Genomic DNA, 22,821 nt, shown 5'->3' with positions numbered 1-22,821 from the left:
CATTGAAACAACTTTGATTACACTTTGGCTATGTTCACACAAGTGAAAGACCAATATATTTAATATTTCAGCAGATATTTGGGCATTTTCAGATTATTGTCAAAGGCTTATACACAAAACAAAGCTATTCTTCCTTTTTACACTATTATAAAATGTTACATGTTTCTGTCTCTGTCTATGTACAGGGCGCTCCAATCGGAGGTCACATTCTGAACTACCTGTTGGAGAAATCTCGTGTGGCCCACCAGAACCATGGTGAGAGAAACTTCCACATCTTCTATCAGCTGCTGGAGGGTGGAGAGGACCTTCTTTTGAAGAGACTTGGTTTGGAGAAAACTAACCCACAACATTATCATTACCTAGTTAAGGTGTGTTTGTGTTAAGTGTGTGTGTGTGTGTGTGTGTGTGTGTATATATATATATATATATATATATACACACAGTATTGTTCAAAATAATAGCAGTACAATGTGACTAACCAGAATAATCAAGGTTTTTCGTATATATTTTTTTATTGCAACGTGGCAAACAAGTTACCAGTAGGTTCAGTAGATTCTTAGAAAACAAGTGAGACCCAGCATTCATGATATGCACGCTCTTAAGGCTGTGCAATTGGGCAATTAGTTGAATTAGTTGAAAGGGGTGTGTTCAAAAAAATAGCAGTGTGGCATTCAATCACTGAGGTCATCAATTTTGTGAAGAAACAGGTGTGAATCAGGTGGCCCCTATTTAAGGATGAAGCCAACACTTGTTGAACATGCATTTGAAAGCTGAGGAAAATGGGTCGTTCAAGACATTGTTCAGAAGAACAGCGTACTTTGATTAAAAAGTTGATTAGAGAGGGGAAAACCTATAAAGAGGTGCAAAAAATGATAGGCTGTTCAGCTAAAATGATCTCCGATGCCTTAAAATGGAGAGCAAAACCAGAGAGACGTGGAAGAAAACGGAAGACAACCATCAAAATGGATAGAAGAATAACCAGAATGGCAAAGGCTCAGCCAATGATCACCTCCAGGATGATCAAAGACAGTCTGGAGTTACCTGTAAGTACTGTGACAGTTAGAAGACGTCTGTGTGAAGCTAATCTATTTTCAAGAATCCCCCGCAAAGTCCCTCTGTTAAAAAAAAGGCATGTGCAGAAGAGGTTACAATTTGCCAAAGAACACATCAACTGGCCTAAAGAGAAATGGAGGAACATTTTGTGGACTGATGAGAGTAAAATTGTTCTTTTTGGGTCCAAGGGCCACAGGCAGTTTGTGAGACGACCCCCAAACTCTGAATTCAAGCCACAGTACACAGTGAAGACAGTGAAGCATGGGGGTGCAAGCATCATGATATGGGCATGTTTCTCCTACTATGGTGTTGGGCCTATTTATCGCATACCAGGGATCATGGATCAGTTTGCATATGTTAAAATACTTGAAGAGGTCATGTTGCCCTATGCTGAAGAGGACATGCCCTTGAAACGGTTGTTTCAACAAGACAATGACCCAAAACACACTAGTAAACGGGCAAAGTCTTGGTTCCAAACCAACCAAATTAATGTTATGGAGTGGCCAGCCCAATCTCCAGACCTTAATCCAATTGAGAACTTGTGGGGTGATATCAAAAATGCTGTTTCTGAAGCAAAACCAAGAAATGTGAATGAATTGTGGAATGTTGTTAAAGAATCATGGAGTGGAATAACAGCTGAGAGGTGCCACAAGTTGGTTGACTCCATGCCACACAGATGTCAAGCAGTTTTAAAAAACTGTGGTCATACAACTAAATATTAGTTTAGTGATTCACAGGATTGCTAAATCCCAGAAGAAAAAAAATGTTTGTACAAAATAGTTTTGAGTTTGTACAGTCAAAGGTAGACACTGTTATTTTTTTGAACACACCCCTTTCAACTAATTGGCTAATTGCACAGCCTTAAGAGCGTGCATATCATGAATGCTGGGTCTTGTTTGTTTTCTGACAATCTACTGAACCTACTGGTAACTTGTTTGCCACGTAGCAATAAAAAATATTCTAAAAACCTTGATTATTCTGGTTAGTCACATTGTACTGCTATTATTTTGAACAAGACTGTATATATATATATATATATATATATATATATATATATATATATAGTATATACCGTATATATATATTTTTTTTTCTTAAATCAGCATCTCTACAAGTATGGAAGCCATTCCATTCCAACTAAAATTTCGATGTAAGTTATTCAACTAAATATCTAAATAAAATTAATTTATTAGGGCTTAATTAAGTGTATAAACTAATACTGATCTGCCAACATCGTCTCTATATGATAAAATAAGCTGATAACAACACCGTTTTCTCCAGAACGACTGTACAGCCAAGTCAAGTTTTGTTGCAATATTGTCCTGTTTAACACTGTGAAGCTGCTTTGGAACAATTGTTATTATAAAAGTGCTATATAAATAAAGTTGACTTGACTTGACAATGTCTGTTGAATTCCAACACAGGCACACCTCATTCTACTGAAGGAAGTGCTGATTTGGTGATCACCTGAACCAAATCTTACTTAATAATGAAAAGTATTTAAAAAAAAAAACACTTCTGTGGTCATCACTATCCTCTTACAGTAGGACCAGCTGGATGGCAAAAACAGTGCTATAGTACCTCAAAAGTAATTGGAATCAAAAAATAACTTGACCATGCCAAAAAAGTTGAAAAGGAAAGTATTGAGTGTGGAAAAGAAGGTTTCAATTCTGTCTTTACTGGCAGAGGGATACAGTGAGCATCAGGGTGCTTCCATCCTTAACATTTCAAAGACGGTGGTTCATAAGAACAAGGTCAAGCAGCAGACCTTGGGGACAACAAAGCTACAGACCGGCAGAGGGCGAAAATGACTCTCCACTGACCGGAATTAATGACAACTCATTGAAATGTCCCTCAACAACCATAGGATTGTGACCTACAAAAAGAATGGCAAAAGGCAGCTGGGGTGAAGTGCACGGCGAGGATGGTTTGAAACAGGCTCCTAGGGACAGGGCTGAAGTTGTGCAAAGCTAGAGCAAAAAAAGAGCCAGGCTGAAGTTTGCAAGAGACCATAAGTATTGAACTGTAGAGGACTGGAGTAAGGTCATTTGTCCAACACCTGGTCATCTAATGGTTAGAGAGAGGCCTACAAGCCATAGTACCCACTGTAAAAATGTGGTGGAGGATCGGTGATGATCTCGGGGCGATTCCAAGGTTGGAATCGGACAGATTTGTCTTTGTGAAGGATGTATGAATCAAACCACGTCCAAGGTTGTCCTGGAAGAAAACTTGCTTCCTTCTGCTCTGACACACAGCCAGGTCAATCAAGGTGTGGATGGAGGACCATCAGATCAAGACCCTGTCATGGCCAGCCCAATCTCCAGACCTGAACCCCATTGAAAACCTCTGGAATGTGATCAAAAGGAAGATGGATGGTCACAAGCCATCAAACAAATCCGAGCTGCGTGAATTTTTGCACCAGGAGTGGCATAAAATCACTGAACGTCAATGTGAAAGACTGGTGGAGAGCATGCCAAGAAGCATGAAAGCTGTGATTCAAAATCAGGGTTATTCCACCAAACATTGATTTCTGAACTCTTCCTAAGTTGAAAAATGAGTGTTGTGTTTTTTAAAAATGAATATTAACTTGTTTTCTTACCATTATTCGAGGTCTGACAACACTACATCTATTTTGATATTTTGACCAGTTGTTGCTTTCGGCAAATAAATGTTCTAAATTACAATATTTTTATTTTGAATTCGGGAAAAAAATGTCAGTAGTTTATAGAATAAAACAAAAATGTTCATTTTACCCAAAAAATTACCTGGAAAAACCAGAGAAACTGATAATTTTGCAGTGGTCTCTTAATTTTTCCAGCTGTATATGTATATATATAATGTGTGTGTGTCCATTAAAGAGAGCAGATTTATGTGCTGTTATCACGTTGTCAGGTCCATGTTTGCATGTTTTTTGTATTTTTGTATGTAACATACTCTCTCTCTCTCTCTCTCTCTCTCTCTCTCTCAGGGTAACTGTCCACGGGTGAGCTCTATCAATGATAAGAATGGTTGGAAAATTGTGAGAAATGCTCTTACCATCATTGGCTTTCATGAAGAGGAGATACAGGTGAACAGAACGCACACGCATGCATGCACATGCACACACACACACACACACACACACACACACACACACACACACACACACACACACACACACACACACACACACACACACACACACATGAACATTAAAGATATTATGGCACAGTCAGGACACACACTCACAAAGTCCCTCTCCTCTGTAGGCGCTGATGGAGATTGTGGCCTGTGTTTTACATCTGGGTAACACACAGTTTGGTGAGGATGAGGAGGGAGAAACACACATTACCACTGAACCGCAACTGCAATATCTGTCCCAGGTGAGTACTCATGCTAGAAGTGAGTTAATGTCCTGTCTCAAGTGATGTCTCAATATAAATGTCTGAACTTTATACCTGTTTCTGGGGAATTAGATACCAGTCTCATTAGTCACTTGTCTCAGGTTTGTTGTGTGCTATTGTGTGAAGAACAGAGTGACCGTAGGTTGTTAAGATGTATACTTTTCAAAGCTTAAATGTGCTTTAGGTCTCCATTTCAGATACAGATGTCAGTTTAATTAGGGGAGACCTGGGCAACTGAAATGATTTTTCCATTATAACTCACTGACTACTGCAACTTTACCTGCCATGATTTCTCAATGTTACGTGGTCTCTTCAGAGAGCTGTATGTGCTAAAACCAGTAATAAAGTACTGCTAAATGTAATGAGAAAGACCAGATTATCACATAGGTTTATTGGAGGTAATTGTAAAACTTGAAAAATAAAATGAATCCACTGTATTTGAAATAAGAGAATCCTTATTTCAGTTTTAATGCAAAATCCTGATCTATAATGTATCATTTAAAATAATACAATATTGGTGTGTCAAAAACTTTGAGTAAATAATATTCATCAAACATTTATAATCTTATTTTTCTATTCAGTCATACAACTTTATAAGTTTTACAACTTTATTCTCTAATTTTAATTAAAAGGTCCCTAATCCACCTGGGTCCATTTGCACTTGCATGCCCAGATGCTACGCCACTTGCTACGTCTGAAGTGCATGACGCGGGTGCCCTTAGGACTTGTTTGAATCCACTTTTGCTAATTTAACGGTGGAAAAAATGGTCATGGTCTAAAATGGTTGTCCCTATTGTCTTAAAGAGTAATAGGTGGGTTTTGGGCGTAACGTGCAATAAACCAATTAGAGTCTCATGTCCCATTCCCTTTAAAAGCCAGGCACCAGGGTGTAAATGCATTACTATTTAAACAACAGTGTGCAGGACGAGGAAATGATAACTGCGTTGGGCTGAAACTAGTAAAAAAATATTAGCGTGTTGCACCTGCTGCCGCATTGCAGCACGGTGTATAGGGCCCATGATGAAATTTTGTACGGCAGCTACCAGCCTGAGTGACAGCATCTGTCTGAAGCCTCGAGATAAAATAGGTATTCATTTAAATTCAAAGACAATATTACAAATCCAAAAATGATTTTTATATCCCAAAAATGTTTTGTTAAACATTCTGAAGAAATTTAAATGACCACACTGTTGTTTAGGGTGTCAATTGCCCCGGATCTCTCCTACTCAGGTTTGCTCAAGCGTATGTGCTTGATGTCCTACAAAAACAAACATCCTACAAATGTGCCTTGTTTTTTTCTATCAACAGCTGCTGGGTGTGGACGGGTCCGTCCTGAAAAAAGCTCTTACTCACAAGAAAATTGTTGCCAAAGGGGAGGAGGTAATATCACAATTTCTCTATGTTTTGTTGTTTCAACATACTTGATCTTTGCTAATCTCCAAGTGCATCGGTCCATTAGTAGATGCAGTGTGTACACAGATGTATGTGTCTGTGTTTCATTTCAGATGATTAGTCCCTTGAGTTTGGAAATGGCGCTTTCTGCTCGGGACTCAATGGCTAAAGCCATATATGGTCGTGCCTTTACCTGGCTTGTCCAGAAGTTAAACCAATCACTGGCCTTTAAGGTGTGTACGTCTTTTCAGTCGATGAGGACTGTGTTTTACTTGAATGGGCTTATTTGTCTGAATGCCACCTTGCATCCACTGTATGAATCGGAGCTTAGTGTGCTTTTTTTTGCTTTTGATGTGCCCTCTAGTGGAGTGAAGATAATTATGTTTTTGATGTTTACAGGATGAAATCTACTACTCCAGTAAATGTTCTTCTATTATTGGTTTGCTGGACATATATGGATTTGAGGTCTTTCAACACAACAGGTGTCTTTCACTTTTTGACTTTCAGAACTTTGCTAAAGAATTATATATAACATAGAAATAAACAATAGAAATAAAAAAAAATCAAAACATTTGATTTTTGACTTTCAGAACTTTGCTGAAGAATTAGATATAACATAGAAATAAATAAACAATAGAAATAAAAAAAAATCAAAACATTTTATATTAAAGAAGATATGAATAATAGTGGAAGAAAGGAAGAATTAATCGGTACATTCTTTTTTTCTCTGTAGTTTTGAGCAGTTCTGCATCAATTACTGCAATGAGAAACTGCAGCAGCTGTTTATTGAGCTCACACTGAAAAGTGAACAGGAGGAGTACGAGGCAGAGGGGGTCGTGGTGAGTATTTGTGAGAAAATTCTATTAATAACTAACTATTATTAGTAGTTATTAATCAAGCAAGCACATGGAGGGGTCTTATTTATGGTCTTATTATGTATTATGGTTAGCAAACTCATTATATATTTATGTACTATCACTATCAATCATGCAGATGTTTCTTTCATTTATCTAAATTAATAGAATGTTATATTTCTGTAAACCTGTTATAAAACCATATATTTCTGTTCAAACGTTTGGTGTCAGTACAAGTTTTGAAAGAAAATCATACTTTTCTTCTGCAAGGATGCATTAAATTGATCAAAAGTTGCATTAAATTGATCAAAAGTTACATGAAAGGCATTTATAATGTCACAAAAGATTTATATTTAAAATACAGTCTGTTCTTTTTAAGCTTTGTATTAATCAAAGAGTCATGAGGAAATGGAAATGGACAAACATAAGCAGGAAATGTTTGCTGAGTAGAAAATCATAATATTATAATGATTTCTGGAGGATCGTGTGACACTGAAGCCTGGAGTAATGATGCTGAAAATTGAGCTTTGCCATCACAGAAATATATTTTTAAATATAGTGAAATAGAAAAAATATGAATTCACAATATTATTGCTTTTACTTAATTTTGATCAAATAAGTGCAGCTTTTCTTAGCATAACAGACTGATTTCACTTTCATTATGTTTGGGTAAAAATTACATTTGTTGTGTTCTGGGCAGTGGGAGCGAGTGGAATATTTCAACAACAAAATCATCTGTGATCTGGTCGAGGAGAAGCATAAAGGCATCATTGCCATTCTGGTCCGTATATGTGTTTACCTTCCGAAAATTCACTGTTCTGTTCCTTTAAGTTGAGCTGCAATACACTCATTTGAATCTAATATATGAATCTAATTGTAATCAGGATGAGGAGTGCTTAAGACGAGGAGATGCCAGTGACATCACCTTCCTGGAGAAGCTGGAGGACTCACTTGGAGGCCATGCTCATTTTGTCACGTAGGACCATTAGCATTCTCTGTGTTTCCATTGTTAGAGCAGTATGAGTGATGTTTAAGATGTTATTGGGATGTTGTCTAGGATCTGATTGGTCCGTTACATGTTCTAGTCATAAAATGGCCAATGGGAAGGTCCGCAAGGCAATTGGGCGGGAGGAATTTAGACTGGTTCATTATGCTGGAGAGGTCAACTACAACGTCAATGGTGAAGAGACAACATCCATTGGTTTTTTTTGTCTATTCATCCACAGTTATTTTTTTTCTGGTTTCATGATTGAACTTTTTTTTCATGATTGATCTTTTTTTTAGGATTTCTGGACAAAAATAACGACCTGCTATACAGACACCTGAAGGAGGTAAAGTGTGTTTACAGTGGGGTGATGTAATGACTGAAAGTATGTGTATTTAAACCGCCTGTAACTCATCACAGGTGCTGTGTCAATCAGGAAATCACATCGTGAGTCAGTGTTTCCATCCAGATGAGTTGATAGATCAGAGAAGACCAGAATCGGTTAGATGAACACAAACGCGCACACACTGAGACACATATACTGTGCATAAACAGAAATTAAGCCTTGTCTATGCTCAGGCCGCCACACAGTTCAAGCTCAGTTTGGCTAAACTGATGGAGATTCTGATGTCCAAGGAACCATCGTATGTCCGCTGTATAAAACCCAATGACGCAAAACAGCCAGGTAAGACCATATGTATATGTTGTACTGATAGACCAATAAATTACTAACACCAATTAATATGCTTATATTTCCCTATTTCGATATTATTGTCTTTGTGTGTGCTGTTCGCCATCCTTTGTCTGTTATCCCCTGTTTCTTCAGGTAGATTTGATGAGGTTTTGGTCAGGCATCAGGTGAAGTATTTGGGTTTGATGGAGAATCTGAGAGTAAGGAGAGCTGGATTTGCCTACAGACGAAACTATGAGGCGTTCTTAGAGAGGTCAGTCTCTCAAACACAATGATATTCATACATCCAAATTGCCAGGTTCCTTTATTTTACTTTGTTTTGTGCTTTGTTTCTTTCACAGGTATAAGTCTCTGTGTCCAGACACCTGGCCAAACTGGAGAGGGGAACTCCCAGAGGGGGTTGCCACTCTGGTCAAACACCTCAACTACAAACCTGAAGAATACAAGCTGGGCAGGTGAGAGACAAGAAAAAAAATACATACATGTTACCGTTTGGGGTCAGTAAGATTCTTTGTCTCTCATTCCTGTGATGACATCATGATATCATTACTCCTTCAGTGTCACATGATCCTTCAGAAATCATTCTGATATACTGATGTGGTGCTCAAGAAACATTTCTTGTTATTATCAATGTTAAAAACATTTGCATTGATTATTAATTTAGAACTAAAGAATTTAGAACTTTGAAGAACAGCATTTATTTGAAATGTATATCTTTTGTAATCAGTTAAGTGCATTTGTAATTTTTGTCCAGATTTTTTCCCTGAAAAAAAATCTACACAGGAGAAGGAGCTCTTTCTATTGGGGCAGCAGTGGAGCTGGGGTGATAATAATTGATATTCAAATCTAAGTTTGCTTTCGATTTAGGTCCAAAATCTTTATCCGCTTCCCGAGGACTCTGTTTGTGACTGAGGATGCCCTTCAGGCCCAGAAACAAACCATCGGTAAGACTGCAATGATACTTATGTTCCTTCACTGTAAGCGCCTATTTGTAAAGCTGTGATCAGTTGCTTTAAACATCTTTTTTGATCAGTGTTATTATTTTTTGTATATATAAATGATGTAATGAAACATTTTACAATCAAAATATTTAATTGTTTTTAGCCGTCACTCTGCAGACATCTTGGCGGGGCTACCGGGAGCGAACCAAGTACCACCGGATCCGGCATGCAGGTAACCTCGACAAATAGACTGAGCACAGACAGACAGGCATAGCAAGGGAAGGCAACAGCCAATCTGTCTTTTTCATCTTGCAGTAATTGTTATCCAGTCATGGTGGAGAGGGGTCAAAGGCCGCAGAAAAGCCAGGCATCGTAGACAAGCAGTCGACACCATACGCAAGTATGAGAGCATTTATATTATGTGAATGAATGACTTGCATTGATTGTGTCATTGATTTTATCCCTCCTTAATCTATCACAATGTTTTCTTGTTTCTGTCTTTGCCCTCCACAGGTTTGTCAAAGGCTTCATCCTGCGCAATGAGCCTCGTTGCCCTGACAATGAGTACTTCCTGGATCATGTGCGATTCTCCTTTTTGATGAAAGTAAAAAGGAATCTGCCAAAAAGTGTTCTTGACAAGAGCTGGCCAAGACCTCCACCCTCACTAACTGAGGTATGATAATAATAATTTATTTGTTTGATCAGACCAGCTGCAGATCACAGAAATCTGTGTTTTAAGGATGTACAGCCATCAAGTTTTTATTCAGGAGTGGTGTAATATAAATAGATAAAAAGTGACAGTAAAGATATTTATAATGTTATAAAAACTTCCTATTCATCAATACATTTTGAAAAATGTATGATAACAGCAGCTGTACATCTCATACCAACATTAATAATAATAGGAAATATTTTTTGAGCAGCAAATCAGATCATATTAGACTGATATCTAAAAGACCATGTGACACTTAAGACTGGAGTATTGATGTTGAAAATTCAGCTTTGCCATCACAGGAATAAATTACATTTAATATATATATATATATATAAAGTATACAAGTTACAAGCCTAATTCCAAAAAAAAATGGGACACTGTACAAATGAATAAAAAAAAGAATGCATTAATTTACAAATCTCATAAACTTATATTTTATTCACAATAGAATATAGGTAACATATCAAATGTTGAAAGTCAGACATTTTGAAATGTCATGCCAAATATTGGCTCATTTTGGATTTTCAAGAGAGCTACACCATTCCAAACAAGTTCAGACAGGTAGCAATAAGAGGCCAGAAAAGTTAAATGTGCATATAAGGAACAGCTGGAGGACCAATCTGCAACTTATTAGGTCAATTGGCAAGATGGGCAGAGGATCACTGATTCTTCCAATGCTGCGGCAAAAAATTGTGGAGCAATTTCTGAAAGGAGTTTCTCAGAGAAAAATTGCAAAGAGTTTAAAATTATCATCATCTACTGTGCATAATATCATCCAAAGATTCAGATAATCTGGAACGATCACTGTGCATAAGGGTCAAGGCCGGAAAACCATACTGGATGCCTGTGATCTTTGGGCCCTTAGACAGCACTGCATCAGATACAGGAATTCTACTGTAATGGAAATCACAACATGGGCTCAGGAATACTTCCAGAAAACAATGTCGGTGAACACAGTCCACCGTGCCATTCGCTGTTGCCGGCTAAAACACTATCTAAACATGATCCAGAAGGGCAGATGTTTTCTATGGGCCAAGGCTAATTTAAAATGGACTGTGGCAACGTGGAACATTTTTCTGTAGTCAGACAAATCAAAATGTCAAGTTCTTTTAGGAAAATTGGGACGCCATATCATCCGGACTAAAGAGGACAAGGACAACCCAATTGTTATCAGCGCTCAGTTCAGAAGCCTGCATCTCTGATGGTATGGGGTTGATGGTATTGCATGTGGCATAGGCAGCTTACACATCTGGAAGGGCACCATCAATGCTGAAAGGTATATCCAAGTTCTAGAACGACATATGCTCCCATCCAGATGTTGTCTCTTTCAGGGATGACCTTACAATTTTCAACATGACAATGCCAGATCACATACTTGCATCAATTACAACATCATGGTAGGGCTGTTTCGAATGCCATTTTTTGACCTCGAAGCTTAGGTGGCAATCAATATCGAATATTCGAAGCTTCGGCGGGTGGGGCTAAATATATAATAGTGTCGGTTTGCATTTGTATCATCTTTCACGACTTCACATTTCACTCTTCGGCATCGTAAATGTGTTGCGGCAGACCCAGTGGAGTGCAGTGTTGCATTTGGTGCAATATGATCAGGAGGCACACATTCTTTAAATATTAATAAACATTTAATAATCTTTTAAATAGAACAGTTTCCGGTACGCATTACACAGGCAGGTTTATGCTCCGAAAATGGACAGTGCACAAGTGATACAAAACACAAAGTCTGTTGAGAGCAAGAACTTTAATAAGGTATTAATAACGAACCTTTCTTTAAAACAAATGAATCCCAAAACAGAAATTAGTAACACACAGTGATTTCAACGAACTGTAATAAATAAAGAACACGGTAGAATGCTTATAAACAGTTGAATAAGAATAAATGAATTGTTTTTAAAATGACACAAAATGTAATATCTATTACAATTAGATTTATTCTATATAAGGGATTTATTTTGTCTTATTCTGACTTTTTGTTAATTTAAATCTTTAATCTTTAATTTAAATCTTTAATGTGCAATGCTTTTATTGAAAGCATGTTGCGGTGTTTTTTTAAATTTATTATTATTATTTCAAGCATGAGTGAGATTGAGTCTGCGACGGAAGTCACGTGTTGAAAAAAAAGAATATTCGAATCTCAAAACTGAAAATCGAATGCCACCTCACCGAACGAATATTCGAATATTCGATTATTCTAGTACAGCCCTACATCATGGCTGCGTAGAAGAAGGATCCGGGTACTGGCCAGCATGCAGTCCTGATCTTTCACCCATAGAAAACATTTGGCATATCATAAAGAGGAAGATGCAATAAAAAAGACCTAAGACAGTTGAGCAACTAGAAGCCCGTATTAGACAAGAATGGGACAACATTCCTATTCCTAAACTTGAGCAACTTCTGGAGTACAGTCCCCTCAGTCCCCAGACGTTTGCAGACTGTTATAAAAAAAAGAGGGGATGCCACACAAGGGTAAACATGGCCTTGTCTCAACTTTTTTTGAGATGCCATGAAATTTAAAATAAACTTATATTTCCCTTAAAATGATACATTTTCTCAGTTTAAACATTTGATATGTCATCTATGTTGTACTCTGATTAAAATATTGAAATTTGAAACCACATCATTGCATTCTGTTTTATTCACAATTTGTACAGTGTCCCAAAATACAAAATTTACAGTGTATTTTAATTTGTTATAATATTTCACATTAGTTTTTCTTTATTTATTTTTCAAATAAGTGTTTGAAAACACTTAGCATAAGAGGTTTAAAAAGCGTTTTAACAAATCATACGGACCCCAAACTTTTGAACGTATGTAAACGTATTTTAAACGTATTGTATGTAAAACTTTGTCTTCCCCTGCAGGCATCAGAGCACATTCACAGAATATGCATGCGCAACCTGGTCAATGACTATTGCAGGAGAATCCAGCCAGAGTGGAAGAAGCAGGTACAGCCCGTGATACAAGAGCAAATACACACAAAGCACGCACACACACTGATAAATATAACTCTCTTTTCTCACTGTCAACAGTTGGAACAGAAGGTTGTAGCCAGTGTGATCTTTAATGGTCAGAAGGAGTGCTACCCTCGAAGTGTTCCCAAACTCTTTGTAGCCACCAGGCTAGGTAATATTTAGCCTTGAAAATATGAAATATTTACATATGAAAAAGTATGCATTCACGCACACACACACACACACACACACACACACACACACACACACAGACACACAAATGACAGAAAAAACAGAAACTCAGTGACATTTTTTTTATTACTACAGAGACTGAAGATATTAATCTCAAAGTGCTGCAAACTCTTGGGAATGACAACAAGGTGAAGGTAAATGTGTTTTTATGCTTTTGTTTGGGGAAAGATGCATAATGTTTGTGTGTTTTTCATATAAATGTACTATGCGGTGACTATTAATAAATAGTGAAGTGCTTAGTGAAATATAGCGAAGTTCACCCACTGGGTGATTTTTCTTTGTTTACTGAATTTCCATTTTATTCATTAAAGTGGATAATTTTATTCATTAAAGAGTTTGTATATTCATTGTGGATTGAACACATGTGGCTTTATCCTGTTGTTTCTCCTGTAGAGGGCGCGCACATACTCCAAAACATTAGACAATGTGAACTAAAGCATATAAATGGCTCCTTCTGAACTGACAAAATAATAATCAATATTTATTAAAAAGAGGAAGTCAATATAATTATATTAATACTTATATACTTATGTATATTGTTTTTTCTTGTTATTGGAGGAGTTAAGGATCTTATCGTATATTCTCCTCTTCTTTTTCAGTATGGTATAGCGGTCACAAAGTACGATAGGCATGGTTTCCGTGCACGTGCGCGTCAGCTGCTGTTGACCGCTTCATCTGCTGTGCTGGTCCAGGAAGCAAAAATCAAACAACGTATCGAATACGGCACATTGCTGGGTAATGTTACTGTAATACAGCTCTCTCTATTGTTGCCTAACAATACTGTATGACAACCAGGCTTATTAAAGTTGCATACTCCTGTTTTTCACCGTATCTAATTCTTGGGTAATCATAATGTTCCATAGTACTAAACCCACATAATTTCTCATCAGGGTCAATCGACCAGCACAATATTAACCTAGTAACACTTTGCAACACTATACAATATTTCTTTGTTTTATTTTTTTGTAGGTATCTCTATCAGTTCCCTCAGTGATGGATTCTTTGTTTTGCATATTCCCACCACTGACAGTAAGCAGAAGGTGAGAGAAGTCCTGTCATGCTCTGTGATTGTCTTGGTTGTGCAGTTGAAGTTCTGGTGTTTCACTTTGACCTTTGACCTTCTGTCCTCTAGGGTGACTTGGTGCTGCAATGTGATCATGTGATTGAGACTGTCACCAAGCTGGCCATCATGGCAGACAAGATACACAATGTCAACATCAGCCACGAAAGGTGTGTGTGTGTTTGTATGTGTCAATGCACACATTTTCATAGATTAAATGTGTTTGACAGTGGTGCTAATGTGCTCTAGGGCAGGGGTTTTCAAACTGGGGTCTGGGGACCCCCAGGGGTCCTCCTGAAGGTTCTCCAGAAAATTTCAGAGGATTAAAAGACAAAGCAAAAATGGATAAAGTCAACCGAACAATCTTACTGTTTAATTTCTGTCTCTCTCCTTGTGTGCCATATACATACTTTCCAGAATTTGATATGTTTGCTTTGTATGTTTCTAGTGAGTTTCTCGCTATAGTCCCCTTTATCTCGCTCACTGGGGTTGTGGATCAGTATTCTTAACGCAGTACCTCAACTGCTTACATACATTATTGTGAAAGTTGCATATACAAGTAATCTTCTTCAGGTTTATACAACCAACATTAGGTATAGACAATTTAAGTTGTCTTTTACATATCATTTAATAATTAAGTTTGTAAAAGTAAGTTTGTATATTTATAATATCACACTTACTTATTATCTAACAGTTTAAATGTTTTTTTCATACATAAAAATATATAGATGGATTTTAGGTAGAGGGTCCCAAATAAAGGTTCATCATATTTGGGCAAGCGCACCATCCATCAGAGACACACAGCTTACTTTACTGCTAGTGTGAAATTTACTTGACTTGTTAAAGCTGCATTACTCTGTGAGTTTTCAATCCAGGATTCCTAGCATAGAAAGAATCTCAATCAACAAGCCTTGTGCTTATGATTTGTTTTAATACACTATCATTCAAATTTTAGGGTTTGTAAGATTTTATTTTTTTTGAAAGAAATTAAAGGTCCCGTGGCATGGATTCTTTTATTATTTTATAATGTTTCCTGAGGTGTAGCCTACTTATATTGTTAGTATGGTTTTTGCATTAAAAAATAAAATAATAGAAATAGAAATAAAAGGCATTTTTTCTATACTGATATTAGTCCTCTGGCTTGAATGCTCTGTTTCAAGAGGCGTGTCTGCTGTGAGTCTTCAGTGAAAACACCCACTGTTGTGATTGGCTGACATCTTTGCATTTGAAATGAGATTACGTGCGGAGGAGGCGTGGTTTAGTCAGGCGCAAGCAGCTGCAGCAGCAATGCCAGTCGAGAGAGAGACGAAGCTGGAGGAAGATTGCTGAGGAAGTGTTATTGTACTGAGTTGTTGAGAGCACAAGTTTATTTTGTTTGTATCTGAGAGATACGAATAAACACGAGTGAACTTTACGACGTTATTTCTCTAACATAATTCTTTAACCACAGCTAACAGCAAACACACGACATGAATACAGTAGGAGCTTCTGTTGAGCATAATTACTAGAGCAGCGTCATTCAAACAGCCGTTTGGACATGTGTGCACTGCAGATATATGTGTGATTGACCGATTCGAACATTATAAAGAGTGTTCTTTGATCGCTCTCTGTAGTTTAATTATTTAAATAACAGATTTGTTTCATGCTACTAACAGAAACGATGTGAAGTTGATGGTTTTAGTCACTGGCTTGATTCACTGATGCATCAAGACGGCCTGCGGCGGGGCTGACCGTATTAAACGATTTAGAAAGAAAGTCTGTGTGAACTTGAATAATTAGCTACACATCAGAACTCACCGATACCAGATCAGGCATTAATGAACACTGTTACTCACTGTTTGTGGTGGTGCTGTCGAATCCATATGGTAAAGCCTGTGATGACATTGTGACTGATAAACTGAATCCATTCTCTACTAATTCTCTGGGCGGGCAAAGCAGAGGAAGGAGAGGAAAACTTTCCTGGTATGACGTCATAACAGGAGAATTTAAGATCAGCTCGTCTGAGCTCTCATTTTTTTTCAAAGGTAGAGAAAGACAGCTAGAACTCGGTTTACACCGATCAAAATTTCTAGCCACTTGGGGACAACATTCAGGCTAGGGGAACTCATATTAATTTTGAAAAACCTCATAAAATAAAAAAAATGGTGCCATGGGACCTTTAATACATTTCACAAAGTCACAGTTAAGAATTTATGTTCAAAAGATTTTAAATGAATTCTGTTGTTTTGAATTTAAAGGAGTAATTTCATGGTTTCCACAAAAATATTAAGCAGCTTTCAATACTGGTAGTAATAAATGTTTCTTGAGCAGCCAATCAGCATATTAGAATGATTTCTGAAGGATCATGTGACACTGATTCAGCTTTGCCTTCACAGGATCACAGAGATACAGTAATGCAGGGTATCTCAACTCTGGCCATCGAGGTCCACTTTCCTGTAGAGATTAGCTTCAACCTGCCTATTTATAGTTTTCATTCATGTGACTGTCGTGGAGCCTTGGAGGGCAAAACCGCCATCTTAAAACAAAAATATGTGAACAAGATGCACGTTTTGGGCACTTATGATCCATATACAGCACCTGCTGCAGTATTTCAATCACTACAAACAGCGGGACGTTTTTTACAATGCTTAATGTGAAAAACACAGGGCGAGTTCAATTAAGGAAATTAAGTTTAACACTAATATAGGATTAGTTAATATGGGTTTTATTTTAAATCAAGTTGTTGCACAACTTAATTTTAAACACAGATGAATTACGCAGTAAACCAATTATAGAGCTGATCAAGCAGCAGACGGAGGGTGTACCGACGCCGTTAAACCAAGGTCCTGACTTACTGTGGTCATAAAAAATCCCAGGATGTCCTTCGATAAAGAGTCCTGGCATCCTGGCCAAATTTGCCAATTGGCTGCTCTCCATCATGGCCTCCTAATCATTCTCCTCTCCTGACTGGCATAATCACCTGGTCTCCTCTCCACCAATCAGTTAGTGTGTGTTGAGCGTTCTGGCGCAATATGGCTGCCGTTGCATCATCCAGGTGGATGCTGCACATTGACATAAACTCTTCAAAACATCATTCATCCACGCTGAAGAGCTGTGGCGATGCACACCTCGCATATGGATGATGACGACTCCACAAATAACTGTAAATGCAGGTTTCAAAGAGATTTTGAGATTTTCTTTTTTTCATCTGTTATCAATTAGCCTGACAATCCAGACCCACATCAAGATGTTTGGTCTGGAAACTCACCATTGACAGGGCTCAATCCGAGGGGCGGGATAAACGGTTGTCATTCAAACTCCCTCTGCACGCGATAGGATAGAGCTACAACCAACCAGAGCAACGAAGGTGAAGCAGAGTTGATAGATTAAACTTTCGCCGTATTCGGTCGGCAAAACATCGAACACATCTTCCCTTCTTAAGAAAGACTTCAGTGCCGTTCTTTGTTCTTTTCTCAGAGAAAAGCTTAACTCCAAGTCTTCCAGATTCACGGTCAAAGCTAATTCGAAAGACCACTGTTCGCCAGCATCTGTGTTTACTAGAAGCATGCAAGCGCAACTCGGCCGTCATTATGTTAAGCCCCGCCCACCAACTCTATACACGGTGATTGGCCTAACAGAGTTTAGTTTTTACAGCTCAGAAGGGTATTGAGAGTTGCTAGACAACACTCGCAGCAGATTAGATTTGCTGCCGCTAGGGTGCATCTAGATTTCTAGGCTATTATCAATGCATTTGTGGATGATAACACAAAAGATGTTGCAAAAACAAACAAACAAGCAAATAAATTAATAAATAAATAAATCTCATGAGGAAGTATGCCCTGGGACCCTGCCAAACGGTTTACATTTCACCCAATGTTCAAACCAAAACTACGCCCTTGGAAAACTCTGCAGGAAAGTGGATCTCAAGGGCCAGAGTTGAGAAGCCCTGCATTAATGTATCAAATAAATGTAGTCTTGGTCAGCTTAAAATACTTTTTTCAAAGACATTTAGAGGCCTACAACTTCATTGTCATTGTTTTTTTTCCCATTTGAATGTAGTTTATAGCAAGTATATGTATATGCATGCTTATACCTTTCAAATTGAGTATCATTTACTCTCCAGTATCAGGTTTGCCATAGCAAAGGGAAAAGAGGGAGTTATAGACTTCACCAGTGGATCGGACCTGCGAGTGGTCAAGACCAAGAATGGACACCTGTCTGTGGTGAGACTCACATACACACTTACGATGAGAAAATGTAAGGCCAAATGAAATGATTTTAGTTAGAAGGGTATAGAGACAACAAAGTTTATAAGAGTTTAAAAAAAGAAAAAGAAAGAGGTGATACGAATTCAAGAGGAGAGTTCAGATTAACATGAAATGTTTTATTTAGCAAAGCCGTTTGATTTCTTTAACATGCTGTTTGGAATAAGCTGCTATTTCTTTTCTAGACCACCCCACGAATCTCATGAACAGCCAATGACAGCTGACCAGCAGTGGACAGATCATTTCACTGGAGTGCTTTAGCCAATCACTACACAGAGCCAGACTACACTTTTTATGATTCATTTCAGTCTCACTACAAAAGCACATATTATCAAGAGTATATTAAATAGCATTTGTAATCACATTTTTTAAATACTGAATTTAGATAACATTGATAATTACGATTTTGTGGATTAATTGATGACTTCATATAATTTCTCTCATCTAACCAAATTAATCTTTGCTATTTCAATTATGACAGTAATTCAATCTTTACTATACATTAAAATCACTGTAGAGAATTTTTAAGAATTCTCATTAACTACATAATATTTTAAAATAAAAAAACACCTTTACAAATAACACCACTAGTCCACTACCTATCAGCGGAGACATTTTATAACTGAAAAGATTATTTAATGCAATGGCTTATGGTTAATGTTATCTTTGGTTTGCTCTGTTATCTCTCTCTAACACTTTAGGCCAGATGCCAAAAAAATTCAGCCAGTGTCTTGAAACAGAGATCAGTCACAACACGCCTTAGTTTAGTGTTCAGTTCGACTTCACTTACTATCCGTTTTAAGGGGAAAAGAACGTTTTCCACATAAATACACATGCACTAGAAGTGCTTCTCAGTCATTTTATTCAGTACACATGAATGTACAAAAACATTTCACTTTTGCACTTATTTATGAACAATAAATATTGCATGAAAAAGGTATTGGCACACATTTCACATAAATAAAATAAATAACTTAATAAATAAGATAAGGTGGAAAGTACAGGGGAATGACAAAGAAAAGGGGATGTAAAGTTAATCTCATTCTGACCTCTGATTTGCTGATTATCAGTGAAGGAGGGAAGTGGGGTGTTTGGGGAATTTTGATTTTCTAGAATAGCTGACTAACCTTTTTTGTTTCAGTTAAATTGTCAAATATAAACAAAATATGTACTGTTTGTATATTGCTGACATTGTGTTAATACTATCAACACAATAATTGTAAAATGTAAAAAATACTTGCTGGTTTAATAATACTACATAGGTAATCTGAAGATAACCTACACTAGCTGCCTATTCATCTGCTCACTCCCCTGACTTATCCCATACATGGAAATACTCATAAATATGAAATACTGAAATGTAGATAAATAAAACATATTTTCACACATTAAGACAAGTATCTGTCTAGTCACATGTAAACAAACAGTAAATAAAAAAAATAGTAATAAATTATTCTCATAAATAAAACAGCAGTTAATAAACAAGGTAAACAGCAACTGTGACGGTGGTTTAAGGACATTAATTTTAGTGTATTCAATTTTGTATTTCCTTGGTTGTGTTTAATAATGTAATCCTGTGTTTGTCCAATACTTGTTTTTTCTTATTTTCAAGGTTTTTCTTGATTTGCTTATGCATGTCAATATTTAGCTTGGAGCACAGTGTAATCTCGTGCCAGTCTGCTCAAGTACCGTTCTAGATCTTTCAGCATCACATAACCTCTTAGATGCTGAATCCAAAGGGACGCCCCTGCGGTTGTGGTCTGCTTGGTCTCCGGAGTTGATGCCCGGGTGGGTTGCTTCTCCGTTGTTGAAGTCAATCCTCTGTCTGCGGAGTTCGAGGCTTGAGACGATAGAAAAGTGGAGTGTGCGGAGCTGCGAGGGTTATTAGAGGGTCTTGGGGTCTGGAGCTTCCTGATGCTGGGAATCGGACTGGAAGATGAAGTGGACTGTTGGGAATTGAGAAGTGGAGATTCTGTGGATGCAGACACCTGTGTGATACTCTTCAACTGTGGAAAGAGAGAAACGAGTTTCGAAACGAGTCAGCTTGTTGTTTTCATCCCAAAAAGCTACATTTTATTGGTGACACTATAATAACTTCAATGAAAAGAACATTTTTTCCCCACATCTGATCTTTAAATGTGGTTGAACCCTGGATTCATAATAGGCCTATTGCATAATTATTGCAATATTATGTAATATTTAACATAATATAATTCAGAAGTCTCAAAGTAACCTAGAATAAAGAAGTGGACTTTATAAGGTCTACCAGTTAGAAAATGATCACACATTGAGTCAGATCATGAGGCAAAACAAATGTCATAGTCAATATTACTATTATTAGATTTAAATATATCACAAATATTTTCCATATAGTCTACCCTATAAAAAAATCCCCTTGGGAATTTTGTAGATACTTTGGAAAGAGCCCCTATGTTTAGCAACTTTACCAGAGGTATGAGTTGTCAATGAACTATTGACTAGGCCGTTTTGCGTATATAACAAGTCTACACTTGTACCTGAGTGTTGACTTGTCTCATTAGGTCCCGTAGATCTATTTGCAGACCCATAAAACGTTGACACATGGTGGGCTGTGGCCTTCCTCGTTTGTCTCTTCTCTGCTCTCTTTGTTTCGTCGCATCTCTTTCTTTCTCAAACTGCTGCCGTTGACCTTCCAGGTGAGTCCAGAAAGTTTGCAGGTAGTGAGAGGCCAAACGCAAACGCTCAGTGTCCTGAACCAAACAAATACTGTTAAAACGTCCTCTCATGCAGTAAAACAACTTAAATACTACGTAATGGATATGCTTGCGCACCTGCATGTGTAGCCAGGTCTCATAACTGACAGTCACGGAAGGAAGTGAACTCAGCTTCAGGTCTCCGTATTCAAAGAATTCGCCACCAAACACCTGTTGTTTCTGTCATGACATCACATTATGTGGAACTTTAGATACAAACTGAACAATAATTAAAATAAAATACAACAATACACATCTGAATGTCGGTTACTGTACAAAATATATGCATTAGTTCTCTTACGTATTGGGACAGCAGCTGTTGCACGCGGGCGCGAACAGTGCGCGTGAGGCGTAGTGAATGGGAGAACGACAGCGCTCCTCTGTGGCCATGGCCAAGAGGGGACGATTTATTTATAGAAGCCATACACATGAGGATGAGGATGCGAAAAGGAGTCTGACACCGCAGCAACATCTGGGAGAATGGAGTGAAACTGTCAGATCAAGAAGTGGTAACATAAGACATTTTGCCTGTTGACTACCCAATACAGATGATTAACGAGGATCAATATATCATTGAATTTACATTGAATTTCTTAGTCTATTATCATTTTAATATTTAAAATGCATCTCGTAACGTGAAGATTCTGTTTTTGTAAAATATTGTCTCTTACCTCTGTTTGAATTAGCACTTGACTGTTCAGTTGTCCTCAGTGATTTGAGATGATGAGGATGCACGAGATATCTGGAGACCTTATAATGCCTAAGAATCGTTTCGGTTTCATTCTTCTTCTTCTTCTTTTTGTTTTTTTGTTTTTTTGGGAATGCCAGTGTTTGTTCTTCTTTTTCAGCTCGCATAGTCGAACAGTTCCAAGAAGTACAGTGGTGATATTAGGTAGGCTATATTGTAAGCAAGCCTATAGAGTTTATATTTGGCATATGTATTGATGTGTGCATGCATGTATGTATATAGGCCTACATATCCCTCTTTTTAATGCAAACATGTTCTGTTAGTGTGTGGTTTTGGGTTAGTCTTTAAAAGTTTGTAATAAACTGTAGAAAAACAAACGTTTTATACAGTATGCTATGTAAAGTCTATGTTATGTCCTTATATAGATTAAACATTGTATATGTTGGGGTGTGAGTGTGATATCATCCAAAGCTTGTGTAGGCGTTGTCATTTACCATCTAATAACATAATAATACATAATTTAGGTGAAAAAATTTACTTTCGGATTTTCTTGAGATGATGGTGCTCAGATATTAATTTATTTAAAATTATATTAAAATATATATAAACCTGTCCCTGTCCTTGCCTAAATCCCACCTCAGAAGCAGCAACAATGATTGTCAATACAACATGAACACAATAAGTACATTGTACCTAACTTTTTTTTATGTAAGTACATATTAATGACACCTATGCAGTCATGGAACTAAATAATGCAAACACAGGTCTGAACAGTATTTACTGAACAACACTCAGAAAGCAGGTGAGTATCTGGTTAGCAGATCGTAATGTGCAACAGGTTGAAAAGGAGTCTTATCTGCAT

The 22,821-nt window shown here is 37.4% G+C and overlaps 3 protein-coding genes across 7 annotated transcripts in view; 2 read left to right on the top strand and 1 right to left on the bottom strand.

Annotated features, from left to right (window-relative positions):
• Positions 1-19,019, top strand: part of myo1ca (myosin Ic, paralog a) — a 45,282-nt gene extending 26,263 nt beyond the window's left edge. For all 3 annotated transcript variants that reach the window (XM_067438486.1, XM_067438484.1, XM_067438483.1), the window contains 27 exons: positions 186-368; positions 4,022-4,120; positions 4,302-4,415; positions 5,745-5,816; positions 5,942-6,061; positions 6,228-6,310; positions 6,562-6,667; positions 7,383-7,463; positions 7,567-7,658; positions 7,768-7,862; positions 7,967-8,013; positions 8,088-8,168; positions 8,247-8,352; positions 8,494-8,611; positions 8,700-8,813; positions 9,226-9,302; positions 9,463-9,531; positions 9,615-9,699; positions 9,813-9,972; positions 12,894-12,977; positions 13,062-13,155; positions 13,311-13,369; positions 13,835-13,970; positions 14,205-14,275; positions 14,368-14,465; positions 18,398-18,497; positions 18,725-19,019. In XM_067438486.1, the coding sequence (XP_067294587.1) occupies positions 186-368; positions 4,022-4,120; positions 4,302-4,415; positions 5,745-5,816; positions 5,942-6,061; positions 6,228-6,310; positions 6,562-6,667; positions 7,383-7,463; positions 7,567-7,658; positions 7,768-7,862; positions 7,967-8,013; positions 8,088-8,168; positions 8,247-8,352; positions 8,494-8,611; positions 8,700-8,813; positions 9,226-9,302; positions 9,463-9,531; positions 9,615-9,699; positions 9,813-9,972; positions 12,894-12,977; positions 13,062-13,155; positions 13,311-13,369; positions 13,835-13,970; positions 14,205-14,275; positions 14,368-14,465; positions 18,398-18,497; positions 18,725-18,745 (2,565 nt within the window). In that variant the 3' untranslated portion in view covers positions 18,746-19,019. The remainder of the gene's footprint in view (positions 1-185; positions 369-4,021; positions 4,121-4,301; positions 4,416-5,744; positions 5,817-5,941; positions 6,062-6,227; positions 6,311-6,561; positions 6,668-7,382; positions 7,464-7,566; positions 7,659-7,767; positions 7,863-7,966; positions 8,014-8,087; positions 8,169-8,246; positions 8,353-8,493; positions 8,612-8,699; positions 8,814-9,225; positions 9,303-9,462; positions 9,532-9,614; positions 9,700-9,812; positions 9,973-12,893; positions 12,978-13,061; positions 13,156-13,310; positions 13,370-13,834; positions 13,971-14,204; positions 14,276-14,367; positions 14,466-18,397; positions 18,498-18,724) is intronic.
• A 141-nt stretch (positions 19,020-19,160) lies between these two features.
• LOC137070931 (uncharacterized) lies at positions 19,161-21,756 on the bottom strand. Of its 2 annotated transcripts, XM_067438492.1 has the most exons (4): positions 21,573-21,756; positions 21,350-21,451; positions 21,056-21,268; positions 19,161-20,545 (listed from the first exon to the last, which is right to left on the bottom strand). In XM_067438492.1, the coding sequence occupies exons 1-4, from the start codon at positions 21,741-21,743 to the stop codon at positions 20,177-20,179; spliced, it is 855 nt and encodes a 284-aa protein (XP_067294593.1). In that variant the 5' UTR covers positions 21,744-21,756; the 3' UTR covers positions 19,161-20,176. The 2 variants fall into 2 exon arrangements, with proteins under 2 accessions (XP_067294593.1, XP_067294592.1); XM_067438491.1 differs by having other exon boundaries at positions 21,056-21,451.
• The window catches only part of panx1b (pannexin 1b), a 25,789-nt gene continuing 24,695 nt past the window's right edge, over positions 21,728-22,821 (top strand). Inside the window, exons 1-2 of one of the 2 annotated variants that reach the window (XM_067438489.1) lie at positions 21,728-21,780; positions 22,100-22,163. The gene's annotated coding sequence lies outside the window, so the exon portion shown is untranslated. Of the gene's footprint in view, positions 21,781-22,046; positions 22,164-22,821 lie in introns of those variants that run through there. The other variant, XM_067438488.1, reaches the window with a different exon arrangement.

The sequence above is a fragment of the Pseudorasbora parva genome, chromosome 3 (genome assembly GCF_024679245.1).
Source record: "Pseudorasbora parva isolate DD20220531a chromosome 3, ASM2467924v1, whole genome shotgun sequence".
Taxonomy (NCBI): domain Eukaryota; kingdom Metazoa; phylum Chordata; class Actinopteri; order Cypriniformes; family Gobionidae; genus Pseudorasbora; species Pseudorasbora parva.
This window is presented reverse-complemented; position numbering and strand designations above follow the sequence as displayed.